This window comes from Bufo bufo, chromosome 2 (assembly GCF_905171765.1).
Source record: "Bufo bufo chromosome 2, aBufBuf1.1, whole genome shotgun sequence".
Classification (NCBI taxonomy): domain Eukaryota; kingdom Metazoa; phylum Chordata; class Amphibia; order Anura; family Bufonidae; genus Bufo; species Bufo bufo.
The window spans coordinates 617,300,598-617,320,898 of NC_053390.1; the positions used below are offsets into that span (position 1 = coordinate 617,300,598).

At 44.7% G+C, this 20,301-nt stretch overlaps 1 protein-coding gene across 5 annotated transcripts in view; it reads left to right on the plus strand.

The window, feature by feature from the left end:
• The window catches only part of JADE1 (jade family PHD finger 1), a 75,464-nt gene that overhangs the window by 23,563 nt on the left and 31,600 nt on the right, over positions 1–20,301 (plus strand). For all 5 annotated transcript variants that reach the window (XM_040418440.1, XM_040418443.1, XM_040418444.1 and 2 more), the window contains exons 2-3: positions 6,528–6,606; positions 19,134–19,213. In XM_040418440.1, the coding sequence (XP_040274374.1) occupies positions 6,555–6,606; positions 19,134–19,213 (132 nt within the window). In that variant the 5' untranslated portion in view covers positions 6,528–6,554. The remainder of the gene's footprint in view (positions 1–6,527; positions 6,607–19,133; positions 19,214–20,301) is intronic.

A 20,301-nucleotide genomic window follows, 5' to 3' on the forward strand; every position in this document is an offset into this window, starting at 1 on the left:
CATTTTTTTTTTTTTATTCTGTAACCTGTTAGAAAGGTAAATTGTAGTGAAGGTAATGTTCTTACCAGTGACTATATATTTGTGAGCTATCCCCTCCCTTCTGCTTCTCGGATGTGTCATGTGGGCAGACTTCCAAATAACACTGCATCTTATGTGTGGACAGGAAGTCAGTATCTCTATGTATTCCTATGGGAGCCTCAATGTCTGTTTCATAGGAATGAATAGAGAAGTAACTGACTTCCTGTCCTGTGTCAGTAGGAGATTAGAGTATTGGTCACATGACACAGATGAGGATCAGAAGGGAGATTATAACTCACAAATACAACCATTAGTAAAAAGATTACATTAATTACAGATTACATCATGTTCCTTTCTAACAGGTGAGAGAATAAAGATTCCATGTCCCATGAAAAATATTCTGCTGTTTTCAAACCAGCACCTGGGTCTGAATTAGAGTTGCACCGGGTATCGAAGTATCGATACTTTTAAGACCCGGATCGATACTGTGGCCACTGCACCACCAATGAATATAATTAACACATTAATTTAAGTGTAGGCAGCGCAGTCACATACCTGGCCTCAATAACAGGGCGCTGCGATCCCCGTCAATTAACCCCTAAGGTGCTACACGGCGATCACAGCACCCTGTCATAGAGGCCAGGTATGTGATCCTGCTGCCAGAACGCGCTGCCTACACTTGAATTAATGGGTTAATTATATTCATTGGTGACGCAGTTTATTGGTGGTGAAGTGGCAGTTCCGATCGGAGCCCCAGCAGTGAAATCGCAAAAAATCATATTTAGCATGGCTGGATCTTAAAGAGGACCTTTCACCGATTCTTACCCTATGAACTAACTATACAGATATGTAGAGCGGCGCCCGGGGATCTCACTGCACTTACTATTATCCCCGGGCGCCGCTCCGTTCTCCCGCTATGCCCTCCGGTATCTCCGCTCACTAAGTTATAGTAGGCGGAGATACCAGTCCTTAAGTTATGGTAGGCGGAGTCTGCCCTAGCGCTGGCCAATCGCAGCGCAGAGCTCACAGCCTGGGAGGTTATTTTCTCCCAGGCTGTGAGCTCTGCAATGCGATTGGCCAGCGCTAGGGCAGACTCCGCCTACCATAACTTAGGGAACGGAGATACCGGAGGGCATAGCAGGAGAACGGAGCGGCGCCCGGGGATAATAGTAAGTGCAGAGAGATCCCCGGGCGCCGCTCCACATGTCTGTATAGTTAGTTCATAGGGTAAGAATCGGTGAAAGGTCCTCTTTAACAAGGTTCTAAGTAGAGCTTCAACATGCAACCAGAAGAAATGGGAGTGAGGAGTGAGACAAAACATTTTTTGAGCATTCAATTTAATGAAAACAACGAATAAACTGAAACAGGCTGTTTTTCAGCTGATCAAAAGTTTAGGACCACACCTCCAAAAAAAAAAACTAAACCCCCCCAAAAGAGAAATCCAACTTCCAAACATGAACTCAGTAATGAGTATCTCCTCCGTTATTGTTTATCACTTCAAAAATTTGTTTCAGCATGCTTGATGCAAGCGTTTCCATGAGGTGAGTGGAAACATTTCTCCAAGTGGTGAAGACAGCCACACGAAGGCCATCTACTGTGTGGAACTGTTGTCCATTTTTGTAAACTTCCCTTGCCATCCATCCCCAAAGGTTCTCAATTGGATTTGGATCAGGGGAACACGCAGGATGGGCCAAAAGAGTGATGTTATTCTCCTGGAAGAAGTCCCTTGTCCTGCGGGCATTGTGTACTGTAGCGTTGTCCTGTTGAAAAACCCAGTCGTTACCACACAGACGAGAGCCCTCAGTCATGAGGAATGCTCGCTGCAACATCTGGACATAGCCAGCGACCGTTTGACGCCCCTCCACTTCCTGAAGCTCCATTGTTCCACTGAAGGAAAAAGCACCCCACACCATTATGGCGCCCACTCCACTGTGGCGCATAGAAAACCTCTCAGGTGGGATCTGCTTGTCATGCCAGTAACGTTGGAAACCATCAGGACCATCAAGGTTAAAAAAAAATTCTCATCAGAGAATAAAACTTTCTTCCACCTTTGAATGTCCCATGTTTGGTGCTCTCTTGCAAAGTCCAAACGAGCAGTTCTGTGGCGTTCAAGGAGACAAGGTCTTTTGAAGACGTTTTTTGCTTTTGAAGCCCTTCAGTCTCAGATGCTGTCTAAAGGTTATGGGGCTGCAGTCAGCACCAGTAAGTGCCTTAATTTGGGCCGAGGATCGTCCAGTGTCTTGACAGATTTTTTTGGGTCTTCCACTTGACTTTTTTGTTCCATAACCCTCAGGATCATTTAAGAAATTCCAAATGACTGTCTTACTGCGTCCCACCTCAGCAGCGATGGCGTGCTGTGAGAGACCCTTCTTATGAAATTCAACAACCAGACCACGTTCAAAAAGGGAGAGTTTTTTGCCTTTGACATCACAACATGTGACTACCTGACAGAAAATGACAATGAATCCACATCTTTGCACAGATTTGGCCTTTTAAAGGCATGTGGTCCTAAAATTTGGATCAGCTGAAAAACAGCCTGTTTCAGTTTATTCGTTATTTTCAATTAATTGAATGCTCAAAAAATGTTTTGTTTCACTCATTTCTTCTTGTTGCATGTTGAAGCTCTACTTGGAACCTTGTTAAGATCCAACAATGTAAAATATGATTTTTTGCCATTTTTCAAGTGGTCTTAAATTTTTGATCAGGACTGTATCTAATATATAAAGCTGAGTGTATGTGTGTGTATTGTAGGAAGGCGCAAGGGACCGTCGTTGATGGAAGGTATGTGTCACCGAGGTTCCTGGCCTCGTGGAGTAAGAGCCAGTTTTCACGTGTCAGCAGCAGTTGCTGTTTGACACCTTGCTATTTAGTATAGCTGTAATAGCTGATCCGGGACGGCTCTTACTGATAGTAGTCAAAGTGCTGGGTGGGTGACTACTCCCCACGTTCCAGGGCGGCTCTTGACTGGCATATATAAAAAGCCCAGCCACCAGTGTCAGCTGGTGGTAATCACCCCTCTCTCTCTCTCTGACAGAGGAGCTCTGGCAATCGCTGGATTGGGATCTGAGCCGTGTGCTAGGCTGAAGGCCTGAGTTTGGGAGGTCTGCTCTGTCCTGAGCAATGCTGATCGGGTGTGAACTAACACCTATGATAACAGGTGACTGTTTTGCCGTATGAACTATCTAATTGTGAACGAACACCAAAACTGCAAATGGACTGTCGTACTGTTTTGTTGCCATAAGTGTGAATAAAACACTGAAGTTTTTGAGTTACAAACTGGTCTTTGCCTCTATACCGCGTCCGCTTGTCCAGTCTACCAGAGCGAATCCCCACAATTGGTGGAGGATGTGGGCCAGACTGGGGGTGAATGTGTTGGTCCGGGCCCAGCGGGTACATCAGTGGGGGTTTAAGCCGGCTGAGCCCGCGAGACCCCAGTATTATGACCTACTCCATCTTTTGCAAAAATGGCTACAGCCTGCTGTGCTGAGTCCCATGGCTATACAGGACAGAATATTGGCTGATATGTTCTGGAGCGCTTTGCCACCCCCTCTCCAGCAATGGTTCGGCCAGGTCTCTCCGGGTAATGCCCTTGAGATGGTCGACCTGTGGAGCACTATGAGGCTTCCCGGAATCTACAGGGGTGTTCTTTTGGGAGGGGGGCAGTTAAATCCCGTAAATTTCCACCCCAGACCGCCGCCCAGTATGTACCCCCTGTGGACCTGGCTCCGATAGTCTGCTGGCGGTGTCGGGAGCCTTTTTATGTACGAGCTGACTGTCCACATCAGGTGGAACCCATGTACACGAACTATGGCTTCCGTCAGTCGTTATATGCCAGGACGCTGTGTGCAGCAGGTACCCCAGAAATTCACTTGTGCCAGGTGGAAGTAGGAGACACTCCAGTGGAGGCCCTGAGGGACTCAGGGAGTCTGGTGTCCCTAGTAAGGGCTCCCCTAGTACAGTCTGCTGAGTATACTGGCCGGAAAGTCGGGGTCATGTGCACTCATGGGGACTTAAAAGACTGTCCCACCGCCCTGGTGTCACTAACCATGGGGGCCGGCAGGTGGACTCGCGAAGTGGCAGTTGCCACAAACTTACACCACGGACTTATAATTGGGAGAGACTTCCTGGGTTTCCTGGCACTGAGACAGGGGTAACCCCAGCAGAGTGGCCTTGCTCCGGGGGGAGGCCAGAACCCTGGGAACCTGAGGCTGAAGGGCCAGCGGTAGGGGTGACCACCACTTCGGTGGAATAGGGGGAGACTACCCCATTGAGTGTAATAGTGGGAGACATGGAGGACATGCCGCCGGGGCCTGAGCTGGCAGACCTCAATGTCTCCGGGGATAATTTTGGTACTGCACTACACTGGGAACCAACCCTATCCTGAGCCTGGGAAAATGGATTAATAGTAAATGGTGAACCACAACAAGCTGGGGCAGAGTCGGTGTTCCTCTGTTTTGTGGTTCATCAGGATATGTTGTATCGGGTAAACCAGCTGCGGGGTGAACCTATTGAACAATTGGTGGTGCCCCAGGCTTATCACAAACTTGTGTTAGAGTTGGCCCATCAACATGTTCTCGGGGGTCATCTGGGAATGCAGAAAACACAGGACCAGATACTACAATGGTTTTACTGGCCCAGTGTGTTTAGGGAGGTGAACGACTACTGTAAGTCTTGTCCGAACTGCGAGGCAACTAGCCCCCAGCACCTTTTCCGCAGTCCCTTGGTACCTCTCCCGATCATCGAGGTACCGTTTGAGAGAATCGCTATGGACCTCGTAGGGCCAGTACCGAAGTCCGCTAGAGGACACAAACACATCTTGGTCGTCCTAGACTACGCCACTTGGTACCCGGAGGTGGTGCCACTGCGACATACATCGGCTAAACTTATAGCTAAGGAGCTTATGGAGATGTTCTCTCGAGTGGGGCTATCTAAAGAGATTCTGACTGACCAGGGGACCCCTTTTATGTCCATGGTCACGAGGGAACTCTGTAAGTTGCTGCATATCAAACAGTTACGCACGTCTGTGTACCATCCTCAAATGGATGGTCTGGTTGAAAGATTTAACAAAACACTAAAAACCATGTTAAAAAGGGTGGTGTCTAAAGATGGGAAGGACTGGGACCTTCTTCTGCCATATCTCATGTTCGCTGTGCGAGAGGTGCCCCAGGCCTCTACTGGTTTCTCTCCCTTCGAATTGCTATTTGGTAGACATCCTCGTGGTTTGTTGGACGTAGCCCAGGGGTGCTCAACCTGCGGCCCTCCAGCTGTTGTAAAACTACAACTCCCACCATGCCCTGCTGTAGGCTGATACCTGTAGGCTGTCCGGGAATGATGGGAGTTTTGCAACAGCTGGAGGGCCACAGGTTGAGCATGCCTGACGTAGCCAAAGAGGTGTGAGAACAGCAACCCACTCCTTGAGTATGTTACCAAGATGCAACAGGTGATAGAGACCGTTTTGCCTCTTGTCAGGGAGTATATGTTAAATCCGTTTAGCCCCAATGCATTCTGAATGGATAAGGATCCGTTCAGAATGCATCAGTTTGCCTCCGTTCACTCTCCATTCCGCTCTGGAGGCGGACACCAAAACGCTGCTTGCAGCGTTTTGATGTCCGCCTGACGATGCGGAGCCAAACGGAGCCATCCTGACTTACAATGTAAGTCAATGGGGACGGATCCGTTTTCACTGACACAATATGGTGCAATTGAAAACTGATCCGCCTCCTATTAACTTTCAGTGCAAGTCAAAACGGATCAGTTTGCATTATCATGAACAAAAAAAAATAAAATTTTTTTTTTTTATTTTGTTTGTTCATGGTAATGCAAACGGATCTGTTCTGAACGGATACAATCGTTTGCATTGTAGGTGCGGATCCGTCTGTGCAGATACAAGACGGATCCGCACCTAACGCAGGTGTGAAAGTAGCCTAAGCTGGCTGTGCACGTTTATGTCTGCCCAACTGGAAAATTTTGTCAGGACTGGCTGACCATCTAATGGTTATGGGATGACTTTTTCCGTGACAGATGTTGGAGGGGATAAGGATAGGACACTTGGATTTCAACATGCCTGATCCTTTTGTCCTCGGGGAGATAAGCTGCCTCATTAGGTGCCTGACATCGACTTTCTCTCATCTGTCCTTTCAGAATATAGGAGGGTCGGGAGAGAGAGTTGCCGGCTGAAAGAGCCTTCCACCCACAGCTGTCTAATTTTTATGGCCAGCTTTCGGTAGTGCCACTGCCTCCAGCCTAGTAGTTGTTATAACTAGTATGTATTGGCGCTGATCAAAGTAAAATAACTTGTCCTGCATCCAACCTGACCTCCTGCTAAATGCCAGATGATATATTTAACCCTATACATGAAGCCCTATTTCTTGAGGAATAGGATTAATTCTATATGTACTACCCCCATGGTAATTCAGCCTGATACGGGGGACAGGCCAGGCAGAGACTGTAAGAGACGTGTCAGTCTGTGCGCACTGGACCACTGACACTTTTGTCTTCTTATCTTACAGGTCGCCTGTTGTATCCCTGTGCCGACCATGAAACGTACACGACTACCGAGCAGCAGTGACGATTCTGACGGCAATGCCAGTAAGTCCTCACTATTTTCTGGTGATATGTATTTAACCAAAAGGAAACGCCAGCCCTTGGTCCACAGGAAGCTTTATGGACATGGAAAGAAAATATCCTTCTTGGGGTCCAATCACACGTCTGTAATTCTGGCTCTGCATCATTCATTTCAATGGGGCCGCAAAAGATGTAGTTCCGTTGCGCGGCCCCACAAAAAAAATGCGGACAAGAATAGGCTTTTTTATTGCCGGAGCCTGTTCCGTTCGGCAAATTTCAGAAGGCAACACGGGCGGCTTCCGTTTTTTGCGGATCCGTGGTCTGCGGACCGCAAAAAACAGCACGGTCGTGTGCATGAAGCCATATAATGGTGTTCAGTAAGACGTAGGATCGTATCTGCTTTGGAGCCTCTGTCTCCTTCCAAAATGCAGGACACAATAGAGTACCTTGCTGCGCTATTTTGTCAGGTGAAATGATGGACAGAGCCCATTGAATCAGTGGGGTCTGGATGGGCAGCGCTCGTGTGCCCATCCAGATGTCATTTTTAGCATTTTGCTTCTATGATGGAAATGACAAGTTTTGCAGTTTGGCTTCTTGCTATTTAAGTGTATGTGATTGAGCATCGTCCCAGTGGATAAAACAATGTTTTTTTGAAGCTCCTGCTGCACTTTGTGGAGGATTACTGTGCTTTGCGTGTAGAGATAGAATTGCTTATTTTGGCAGTATGGCTGTGCTCTGTTTGCTCACCTGTCATGATTTGGCAGACGTCCTGACGGTAGCACATGGATAGGCACAGGTGTCCATCCTGCAGATTCCAGCAATGTGCGGCTAACAAGTGGGCAGTAGCTAATAATGTCACACACAGGAGACCAGATTGTTTCGTCCTCTTGAGTGAGCTTAAAGGAAATGTGTCACTAGAAAATGACCTATTGTTTAAATCATATTTTTATGTTAACCCCTTGGTGACCTCTGCCATACATCTACGGCTGAAGTCGGCACTTTTAAGATGGCCCCCACTCGCAAGTCCAGCGGGTGCCATAGCCACTTGGTTTCTGCTGCTTCAAACGGCAAAGGTCGGGGAGAATGTCTGCGATCAGCCATAAACCCAATAGCAGACATTTATCCCCTCAGATGCCGTGGTCAAATGTGACCACGGCATCTGAGCGGTGAAGACGTGGGAGCCGCGCGCTTCCGTAACAGCCTTCCCCAGCTGAGATCGGGGAAGCTGTAATATGCCGGTGATAGCTCAGAGCCTCAAGCAGGCTCTGATACCCATCACTTGTATATACCTATCAGGGTGCATTTGATTTAAAGAGGCATGTGATCTCTGCTGAGTCAAATTCAGTTTTGAGAACTGCAAAAGTAATCCAAACATCTGTGATAATATCTTGTAGGCAGAGAAACTGCCCAATAATCTTACAAAAACCTCTGGAAGAGCATGACATTGTGAATGGATTAATTGAATTTATTTACCAAAAAAATTAAACATATACAGCTTTATTCTACATAATTAAAAAACGAATCCTTATTTCATAATGGAATAACCTTTGGATGGTGGTATATTTTTCTCAAAAAGCATTTTATATAAAAAAAAAAAAAAAATCTGATTTAAATAAAAAAAAATCTGATTTTTATTTTTTGGCAGCACTGATTGCTAGTTCTAGTCACCCAGGGCTAAAAAAAAAAAAAAAAAAAAATCGGCATCGCCATGTCTGAAAACATCTGTACTATTAAAATTTAACATTATTTATCCCATATCGCGAATGGCATAACAGAGAAAAAATTAAAAATGGCCAATTTGCCATTTTTTCTCACTTCATCTACCAAAATGATTGAATCAAAAGTGATCAAAAAGTCACATACACTTTAAAATGGTATCACTGAAAAGTACAGATCACCTGCAAGGAATGAGCTCCATACACATAAGTACCAAAAAGTTATAGGGGTCAGAATATGGTGATGAAAAGAAAAAAATCATAAATTTTTTTTTTTCTGTATTAAAATGCAAGAATTATTGGTATCGTTGTAATTGTACTGACCTGGAGAATAAAAGTAACAGGTCAATTTTACTGCATAGGGAACACCGTATAAAAAAAAGAACCATAAAATTGTGTTTTGTTTTTGTAATTCCACCACGTTTGGAATTTTTTTCCAGCTCTCCACTACATCATATGCAATATTAAATGATGCCATTAGAAAGTACAACTGGTCCGGCCAACAAACAAGCTCTCATACAGCTATGTGAACGGAAAAATAAAATGGCTCTAGGAAGGCAGGGAGTGAAAAACAAAAATGGAAAATCACTTTTTTCCATGTCACTATCTACTTTAAAAAAAAAAAAAAAAAGTAAAAATCTTAAGTTCGTGCAGTTTTCACTCTGGCCACTAGGCCTAAAATATGTTAAGACTTCCTGCCACAGACACAAAGGACAGCAGCTGACCCCAATGACTTTCATGGGAGAATTTTCTAGGCATGCTGTGTGACCTTTGCAGAGGTCAGGAGGGAGTAGATAAGCTGTGATATCAGCTATTGTGAATGGTGGATCCTGTATTATCTGTTTAGATATTGTAATTCTGCCTGTGATGATAATGTGAAAAGTTACCTGTAAAGTACAGTAAACTATTATTATACCTAGTGACCAGTGCCAACATTTTCGGATTGTATAAGTTTTTTTTTAAATATAGCTTTTTGGCACCCCTGGTAAAAATGACTGTTACTGTGAACAGTTTAGCAATTTGAAGATTAATTGATCTCCAAAAAGCATTAACCCCTTAAGGACCGGGCTCATTTTCACCTTAAGGACCAGGCCATTTTTTGCAAATCTGACCAGTGTCACTTTAAGTGCTCATAACTTTAAAACGCTTTGACTTATCCAGGCCGTTCTGAGATTGTTTTTTCGTCACATATTGTACTTCATGACACTGGTAAAATGAAGTCAAAAAAATTATTTTTTTTGCACAAAAAAATACCTAATTTACCAAAAATTTGAAAAAATTTGAAAAATTTCAAAGTTTCAGTTTCTCTACTTCTGTAATACATAGTAATACCCCCAAAAATTGTGATGACTTTACATTCCCCATATGTCTACTTCATGTTTGAATTGTTTTGGGAATGATATTTTATTTTTTGGGGAAGTTATAAGGCTTAGAAGTTTAGAAGCAAATCTTGAAATTTTTCAGAAATTTACAAAAACTCAATTTTTAGGGACCACTACAGCTCTGAAGTCACTTTGCGAGGCTTACATAATAGAAACCACCCAAAAATTACCCCATCTAAGAAACTACACCCCTCAAGGTATTCAAAACTGATTTTGCATACATTGTTAACCCTTTAGGTGTTGCACAAGAGTTATTGGCAAATGGGGAGGAAATTTGAGAATTTCATTTTTTTGTCTAATTTTTCATTTTAACCCATTTTTTCCACTAACAAAGCAAGGGTTAACAGCCAAACAAGATTGTATCTTTATTGCCCTGACTCTGCCGTCTACAGAAACACCCAATATGTGGCCGTAAACTACTGTATGGCCACACAGCGGGGCGTAGAGTGAAAGGTGCGCCGTATGGTTTTTGGAAGGCTGATTTTTATGGACTGGTTTTTTGACACCATGTCCCATTTGAAGCCCCCTGATGCACCCCTAGAGGAGAAACTCCCTAAAAGTGACCCCATCTAAGAAACTACACCCCTCAAGGTATTCAAAACTGATTTTACATACGTCGTTAACCCTTTAGGTGTTGCACAAGAGTTATTGGCAAATGGGGATGAAATTTGAGAATTTCATTCTTTTGCCTAATTTTCAATTTTAACCCATTTTTTACACTAACAAAGCAAGGGTTAACAGCCAAACAAGACTGTATCTTTATTGCCCTGACTCTGCTGTTTACGGAAACACCCCATATGTGGCCGTAAACTACTGTACGGGCACACAGTAGGGCGTAGAGTGAAAGGTGCGCCGTTTGGTTTTTGGAAGGCTGATTTTGCTGGACTGTTTTTTTGACACCATGTCCCATTTGAAGCCCCCCTGATGCACCCCTAGAGTAGAAACTCCATAAAAGTGACCCCATCTAAGAAACTACACCCCTCAAGGTATTCAAAACTGATTTTACAAACGTTGTTAACCCTTTAGGTGTTGCACAAGATTTTATGGAAAATAGAGACACAATTTCAAAATTTCAAATTTTTGGCAGATTTTCCATTTTAATATTTTTTTTCCAGTTACAAAGCAAGGGTTAACAGCCAAACAAAACTCATTATTTATGGCCCTGATTCTGTAGTTTACAGAAACACCTAATATGTGTTCGTAAACCGCTGTACGGGCACACGGCAGGGCGCAGAAGGAAAGGAATGCCATATGGTTTTTGGAAGGCAGATTTTGCTGGACTGGTTTTTTTGACACCATGTCCCATTTGAAGCCCCCCTGATGCACCCCTAGAGTAGAAACTCCAAAAAAGTGACTCCATTTTAGAAACTACGGGATAGGGTGGCAGTATTGTTGGTACTAGTTTAGGGTACATATGATTTTTGGTTGCTCTATATTACACTTTTTGTGCAGCAAGGTAACAAGAAATAGCTTTTTTGGCACGTTTTTTTTTTTTGTTATTTACAACATTCATCTGACAGGTTAGATCATGTGGTAATTTTATAGAGCAGGTTGTCACGGACGCGGCGATACCTAATATGTATACATTTTTTTTTATTTATGTAAGTTTTATACAATAACTTCATTTTTAAAACCAAAAAAATGTTTTAGTGTCTCCATAGTCTAAGAGCCATAGTTTTTTCAGTTTTTGGGCGATTATCTTGAGTAGGGTCTCATTTTTTGCGGGATGAGATGACGGTTTGATTGGCACTATTTTGGGGTGCATATGACTTTTTGATCGCTTGCTATTACACTTTTTGTGACGTAAGATGGCAAAAATGGCTTTTTTTACACTGTTTTTATTTTTATTTTTTTTACGGTGGTCATCTGAGGGGTTAGGTCATGTGATATTTTTATAGAGCCGGTCGATACGGACGCGGTGATACCTAATATGTATACTTTTTTTATTTATGTAAGTTTTACACAATCATTTCATTTTTGAAACAAAAAAAAATCATGTTTTAGTGTTTCCATAGTCTAAGAGCCATAGTTTTTTCAGCTTTTGGGCGATTATCTTGAGTAGGGTCTCATTTTTTGCGGGATGAGATGACGGTTTGATTGGTACTATTTTGGCGTACATGCGACTTTTTTGATCACTTTTATTACCTTTTTTGGGAAGTAAGGTGGGCAAAATTTCAATTTTCTCATAGTTTTTATTTTTTTATTTTTATGGCGTTCACCGTGCGGGGAAAGTAACATGACCGTTTTATAGATCAGGTCGTTACGGACGCGGCGATACCTAATATGTGTAGTTTATTTTATTTTTTTAATTTTTATTCAGTGATAAATGGTTTTTTTTTTTATCTTAACTTTTTTCACTTCTTTTTACATTTTTTTGACCCAGACCCACTTGGTTCTTGAAGATCCAGTGGGTCTGATGTTTGTATAATACAGTACAGAACAATATATATTGTTCTGTACTGTATTTTACTTACACTGAACAGATCTGTGCTTTTAGCACAGATCTGTTCAGCACCATGGACAGCAGGACGCCTGAGCAGGCGTCCTGTTGCCATGGGAACCTTCCCCGTCTGCTCAGAACTTCGCAGACGGGGAAGGGTAAGCACAGGGCTGAGGGGGGCTCTCTGGGAGCTCTCTCCCTCTCCATCGGGGGGCTGCAAAGGCACAGCAGCCCCCCGATGGAGAGGGAGGGAGCTCCCTGACGATGACAGTTAACTTTTTCCATACAGCGGTCCGTACGGACCGCGGTATGGAAAGGGTTAAACGGCTGACATCTGCACAGATGTCAGCCGTTTGTACCAGGGTGCCAGCAATGTGCTGGCACCCTGGTATAACCACTAGACACCAACGATCATTCATGGGGAGGCGGGCGGGGGATCGCGATCCCGCCTGCCGCACCGCCCGCCTCCCGCAACGCCCCCACCGCATGCGACACCCCCCCTGCACCACCCGCCGGCATCAAATCATGCAGGGGTGCAGGGGGGGGTGAATAATAATGATTTTAGCCACTCTAAAGTTTCTGATCCCCGCGGTCAGGGACCGCAGGCATCAGAAACTGCAAAAAGCGCAGCAAACCGCAGGTCTGAATTGACCTGCGGTTTGCTGCGATCGCCGACACGGGGGGGTCACATGACCCCCCCTGGCGTTGTCACAGGATGCCGGCTGAAGGATTTCAGCCGAAATCCCGTTCCGTTTAACCCCTCGGGCGCCGGAATACAGATTTTAAGTCAGGACGTACCGGTACGTCCTGTGTCCTTAAGGACTCGGGAAATAGGGCGTACCGGTACGTCCTATGTCCTTAAGGGGTTAAAGAGGACCTTTCATTACAATAAAAAAATCTAAACTAAGCATACAGACATGGAGAGCGGCGCCCAGGGATCTCCCTGCACTTACTATTATCCCTGGGCGCCGCTCCGTTCTCCCGGTATAGGCTCCGGTATCTACAGATTTTCAGTTCAACTGGGAGGAGCCTGCCAGCGTCTCCTTCTCCCAGCTGGAGTGCGGGCCAATCGCAGCGCTCAGCTCATAGCCTGGTAGAAAAAAAAACTCTCAAGCTATGAGCTGAGCGCTGCCTGGGAGAAGGAGACGCCGGCAGGCTCCTCCCAGTTGAGCCGAAAATCTGAAGATACCGGAGCCTATACCGGGAGAACGGAGCGGCGCCCAGGGATAATAGTAAGTGCAGGGAGAACCCTGGGGGCCGCTTTCCATGTCTGTATGCTTAGTTTAGATTTTTTTTATTGTAATGAAAGGTCCTCGTTAAAGAGGATCTCTCATGGGTTTATGTGTTAAAAATTGGTATGCTTTACCAGATAGGCTGCCCCTACAGATGCAAGCACTTTTTTTTTCTCTAAATACTCTTTCATTCTGGCGCTGTGTCCCCCACTGTTTTTGGTGCCTGATATGTTAATTTAGACCGTCAGTACAGGAAGAAGGAGACGGCCGGGTTTCTCAATGGGCGTCTCCTTCTCCTTGTCTGTAGCACGGTCCAATCGCAGAGGAGCACGTCACAGCCAGGGAGAAAAAAAAGCTAATCTTCTCCCTGGCTGTGACCTGATCTGTGGGGGTCCTGGGACTCGGACCACGGCCGATTTGATAATGAAGGCCTATCCTGAGGATAGGTCATCATTATCTATTACTGGAGAACCCCTTTAAATAGACTGTTAGGGTTAAGGCTTGTTAACAATCATCGTTGGGAAAGGTCAAGTGATGCAAATTTCAAAGCTTTATAAATACCCAGACTCCTAAAAACCTTGTTCCAAGAAACAGCAGCCATGGGTTCTTATAACTAGCTGCATAACACTCTGAAAATGAAAATTGTTGAGGCCCACAAAGCAGGAGAAGGCTGTAAGAAGATAGCCAAGTGTTTTCAGGTTGCCATTTCCTCAGTTTGAAATGTAATTAAGAAATGGCAGTTAAAAGGAACCGTGAAGGTCAAGAGAAGGTCTGGAAGACCAAGAAAAAATTCAGAGACAGCTGTTCGTAGGATTGCTAGAAAGGCAAATCAGAACCTCTGCTTGACTGCAAAAGTCCTTCAGGAAAATCTACAAGACTCTGCTGGAATTGTGGTACATTGTTCTACTGTCCAGCGACACCTGCACAAATATGGCCTTCATAGAGTCATCACCACAAAATTCATACTCAGAAGTTTGCAAGTGAACATCTAAACAAGCCTGGTGCATTTTGGAAACAAGTCCTGTGGACCGATGAGGTTAAAATAGAACTCTTTGGCCACAATGAGCAAAAGTATGCTTGGAGAAAAAAGGGCACATAATTTTATGAAAAGAACACCCCGCAACCATTAAGCATAGGGGTTGATCAATCATTCTTTGGGGTTGTGTTGCAGTCAATGGTATGGGGAACATTTAATGGGTAGAGGGAAGAATGGATTCAATGAAATTCCAACAAATTCTGGAAGCAAACATAATTCCAACTGTACAAAAACTGATGAAAAGAGGATGGCTTCTATAAATGGATAATGATCCTAAAGAAACCTCAAATAGACTGCCTCAAAAGGTGCAAGCTGAAGATCTTACCATGGCCCTCAGTCTCCTGATCTGACCATCATTGAAAATCTGTGGATAGACCAAGAATTGAAAGACTCTTGGCTGGCTACAAAAAGCGTTTACAAGCTGTGATACTTGCCAACGGGGTGCTACTAGTTATTAACCATGCATGGTGCCCAAAGTTTTGCTTCAGGCCCTTTTCCCTTTTTGTTATTTTGAAAAATATATAAAATATAAAAATAAATTTAAAAAAATGAAGTGGAACCCTCCGCTCAAAAGTGCAGATTATTCCCAACCCTCCCTTTCTCACTGCCCCCTCACACTCTCCCCTCAGCCCGCTCTCCTTTTCATTGGTAGCAGTGGCCAGCTGCGTCACAGTGGGAAGGAAGGGATATTGCAACCTAGTATCAAAAAACTGACGTAGTCCGTATTGGACCAAAACAGGCATCAAAGTATCGAAAGAGGTTTCATTTTTATTTCTGTTATGTTTTTATTGTATATAGAGAACCTGATAGCACTTAGAAAGGGAAAAAAATGCATACAGTTGCTGTAGATGCCTGAAATACAGTGATTTTTCAATTCTAGTTAAAGGGAACCTGTCACCATGAAAATGTGAATAGAGGAGGAGAAGATGAGCAGATTGCTGTATAGTCTTGTGGGAAAAGATTCAGTAGAAGACAGTTCACATCACAGCTTTCCACTCTTCTGATCCGTCAGAAGAACAGGGGAAAAAAATGCATCCGTTATTTAGAGCATCAGTTTGTGTCAGTTCCATCAGCGATCAGTTATTTTTTAACTGAGAAAAAGTAACAAAAATAACTGATCGCTGAGGAAACTGACACAAACTGATCATAACTGATGCTCAAAATAACGCATCCGTTTTTTTTTTTTGTTGTTTGTTTTTTCTTATGGATCAGAAGAACGTAAGGCTAAATGGTGATGTGACTTCATCCTGACTTGTATTTCATTCATTTAAATTTCTGTTAATTCAAGGAGGCGGATCGATCGATGATTGACAGCTATCTCTGTATACACATTCATAGAAGGAACGCTGTCAATCACTGATGGGACCTCCATGACTTCAAAGCCCAGAATGAGCAGGAATTTATATGAATGAAATACAAGTTATACTAAATCTTTTCCTACAAAACCCTATATCAATCTGCTCAGACACTATGTTCAGCGTAACGGGTTCCTTTTGAAAGGGCAAAGGCCAACATGGCTGCTGTGGATTTCTGTAGATGGTTATGTAAGAGTATACATTTGCAGTGCATTTTCCATCAGATGTACAAGCGTGACCCCATCTTTGCAGAGCCCTCACCGTATTTATCAGTGCTGCGAAATGAGTAGGCATGGAGCTGAGATCAGATTTCAGTTTGGTAAGCCGTGCTTCATATACCAGGAAGTATATGGGACATGTTTTCTGTGATGAGCAGCTGCACAAAGAAGGTCTTGAAAAGTGCCCACAGATGTCTACAAAGCCAGCCTCGCTGCTGTGCACTCGAAGAAAAAACTTCCCAGCAGCCATCTGGAAATGTCACCAATGTTGCCAAAGCCTCTTCATCGCAGTAGCTGGGAAATGAAAGAGCATTGCATTGCACCACAGGCCACCAGCTTCTAGCGTCCATGTTAGACAGCTGGGTGCCACCATTCCTTGCGTCCAAGGGGTGTGACCCTATGGAGTCTGACAGTGTAGTGACCGAGTGTATGGACGCTACCCTAACTGGTAACCGTAGTGTATGCTGTTCTAGGAGGTATGACAAAGGGATGGTACAACACAGAATATGCTCCAGAATTATTATATTATTCAGAACACAGTTCCTTACTAAAACTGGAAGGTTGGGTGGGATGACCTTTAGCACATATTGTATTTTTTGTTTTTCTACCCAGTATTGTGACCATGTAGGTGTAAAAGGAGCAAAAGTTCCTGCTGTATTTCTATTATTAATACTGTACTTTACCTTCTTACTGTGACTGTCTCAAGAAGGTCATCTGGCCACTTGAGGGTGCTTGATGTAGGTTGTTTGGAGGCACTGTAGGTGGATGTAGCTCTCCCAGGATTTTTACTGTTGGTTGAACAAGAAACCTGAGCCATGAAGAAGACTGAGCACTGCACTCTATACATGGTCCCCTGGATAGATCAGCATCTGATCGGCAGGGGGTCCCACATCCGGGACCCTCGCCGATCAGCTGTTTGAGAAGGCAGCGGCGCACATGTCCAGGTCACTACAAGTGCGGCCACAAAGCCATCATAAGCCTGAGCAGACACATCACCCTTTACAATTAACACATAGACAAATGACATTCAACATCTAACGTATGAATAACAAAACATTGAAGGGGTTCTGCAGTTTGTTTTAACTGATGATCTATCCTCTGGATAGATCATCAGCATCTGATCGGCGGGGGTCCGACACCCCGCCGATCAACTGTTTGAGAATACAGCGGCGCTTCAGCATCGCCGCGGCCTGCTCACTGTTTAACGCAGGCCCAGTGACGTCACGACTAGTATCACTGGCCTGGGCGGGGCTAAGCTCCATTAAAGTGAACAGAGTTTATCCCCGCCCAGGCCAGTTGATACTAGTCGTGACGTCACTGGGCCAGCGGTAAACAATGAGGATACAACGGCGCGGCCTTCTCAAACAGCTGATCGGCGGGGGTCCCGGGTGTCGGACCCCTGCTGATCAGATGCTGAGGATAGATCATCAGTTAAAACATACTGCATAACCCCTTTATTGTTTTGTCATTCATACGTTAGATGTTGAATGTCATTTGTCCATGTGTTAATTGTAAAGGGTGATGTGTCTGCTCAGGCTTATGAGGGCTTTGTGGCCGCACTTGTAGTGACCTGGACATGTACTATTCCACAGTTTTATTGTATATGAAAGAAGCTATGTTATGTTTCAAGTCTGTGAGTGGCCTGCAAAACACTGGTGGGTCACTTCACATGTTGTATTAAAACTTAACTTTTACTATCCAAAATTAAGATCCCAGTATTGGGGAAGAGAACCCCTTACAAACAAACAAACAATACAAACAACAGCAAGGGACCTGGAATAACTGGTCACCTTATGGTCTAGTCCGCAATACCGCCTCTGTGCAGGGTGGAAGTAGGACTAGTAGACCAATGAAGACCACGGCGGTATGCCTAGCGGTCTATAGACATGTCAATAGGCCAAAGAAAAGGGTGGGTCTTACCGGTGGTGGACGATCTGAACCTTCTAGTCCGGTACCCAAGCAGCGTATGTTCTCAAGCCTGAATACGTCCTCCAGTGGGTGGTTACTTTATGTTGGAGGGCCACAGGGAAAATCTGTCCCTGTTTATGCCCTACTTGGCCTGTTATGCCCTAAAGTAACCTCCTAACACGGAGTCCTATCCCCGCAAGGGGTGTCCCCGTCCGGAACCTTACCCTAGATAAATTACCATAGGTGACCCTGTCAAGGACAGGGAGAGTGGCCCTATTAGGGGCAAGAGTAGTGACCCAGGGTGTATCAAAAAGGTAGAGGTAGTGAAGAACTAATGTGGAGATATACTCTACGTCCCTACGCGTTTCATGTGAGAATATATCTTTATCTAAAGAAGAAGGACCTCTAACTGTGAAAGACCCTTTAACTCATCAGGGGACAAGGGTCTTGGGTAGAGGAAGAGCCTCCACTCCCAAAGCAACTATGTAGTTAGAACAGAGGCGGGGGCGTGGCGGAGATGAGATTTTAGTGGTGCAGACTTAGGAGGACGTTTTTAGTCCTATTCAACCTAGGTACCTGTAAAATGGAAAACATCAAAGAGAATCCAATCAGGATGAGGAACTAGCTGCGACTAAATGTAATAGCATGTCAAGATGGTTACTCACTATTTTCCATGGAGCGCGTGTAGCCTTTACCAGGAAATGCGGCAGGGCAGGGGAGCGTACTGCCGGCGTCTGACAGGGCGACTAAGCGTGCTGTAGAGTTTAAATGGAAGGGCAGGAATGGCTGTGCGCATGCGTGATAGGCGTGGCCGCCGCCACCCACATGACTATGCATATGTCACGTGACGCGGCGAGCTCCGTGCCCACTAGCGCATGCGCACCTGCTTGTAGGGCAGCCCATTTGCGGCACAGCCTCGCCGACGTCATGGCGCACTCGTCGACGTCACGGCATGACAACGTCATCGATACAGAGCGCAGCGCCGGCTGCCCATAGAAGATAGCTAGAGTGGGAGGAGCCGTTGGTAAAGACAAAACAAAACAGCTCCTACAACTACACTCATGCTAGTGCTGGAGGGGATAGTAGGCATCACCTCCTGCATGGGACCTAGAAGGGGGGACCTTATTGGCAGATGGACCCATATATCTAGATAGGGCAAAAATATTTTAGTAGAGTCTTATGAATAAATCGGGCACAGATTCCTCCAAAATACACTTTTGTTATGTGTTATACAAATTGTAATGATTTAATTACTTGTTTCATAGGCCTGTCCACATCTTGGTCTCAGCAGACAAGGTCTCGACTTGGCAGAATCTCAAGACATGAAGATCAGAAGGCCTCTGAGGTATGGTATGGTTTGTAGCCGGTTTGTTACAGTGGACAGGGGAAATATAAAGGAAGGACTTAGGCTGGGTTCACACGGGCGTGACGGATTTGTTCAGGATGCGTCCCGGGTGCATTGCTGCAAAACCGCGCGAGTAGGTACGCAATTGCAGTCAGTTTTGACTGCGATTGCGTTCTGTTCAGTTTTTATCGCGCGGGTGCAATGTGTTTTGCACGCGCGTGATAAAATTTATGTGGTACCAAGACCCGAACTTCTTCACAGAAGTTCAGGTTTGGGTTAGGTGTTTTGTAGATTGTATTATTTTCCCTTATAACATGGTTATAGGGGAAAATAATAGCATTCTGAATACAGGATGCTAAGTAAAATAGGGCTGGAGGGGTTAAAAAAAAAGAAAAAAATTTTTTTTGACTCTCCTTAATCCACTTGTTTGCGCAGCCGGCATCTCTTCTGTCTTCATCTGTGAGGAAAAGGACCTGTGATGACGTCACTGCACTCATCACATGGTCCGTCACATGATCCATCTCCATGGTGATGGATCATGTGATGGACCATGTGATGAACGCAGTGACGTCATCACAGGTCCTTTTCCTCACAGATGAAGACAGAAGAGATGCTGGCTGCGCGAACAAGTGGATTAAGGTGAGTCCAAATTTATTTATTTATTTTTTTATTTTTTTTAACCCCTCCAGCCCTATTTTACTTAGCATCCTGTATTCAGAATGCTATTATTTGCCCTTATAACCATGTTATAAGGGAAAATAATAATGATCGGGTCCCCATCCAGATAGTCTCCTAGCAACAGTGCGTGAAAATCGCACCGTATCCGCACTTGCTTGCGGATGCTTACGATTTTCACGCAGCCCCATTCATTTCTATGGGGCCTGCGTTGCGTGTAAAACGCACAATATAGAGCATGCTGCGATTTTTCACGCAACGCACAAGTGATGCGTTAAAATCACCGCTCATGTGCACAGCCCCGTAGAATTGAATGGGTCCGGATTCAGTGCGGGTGCAATGCGTGCACCCGCGCGGAAATCTCGCCCGTGTGAACCCAGCCTTATACTTCTCCTTCCTGCTGGATCAGTGTG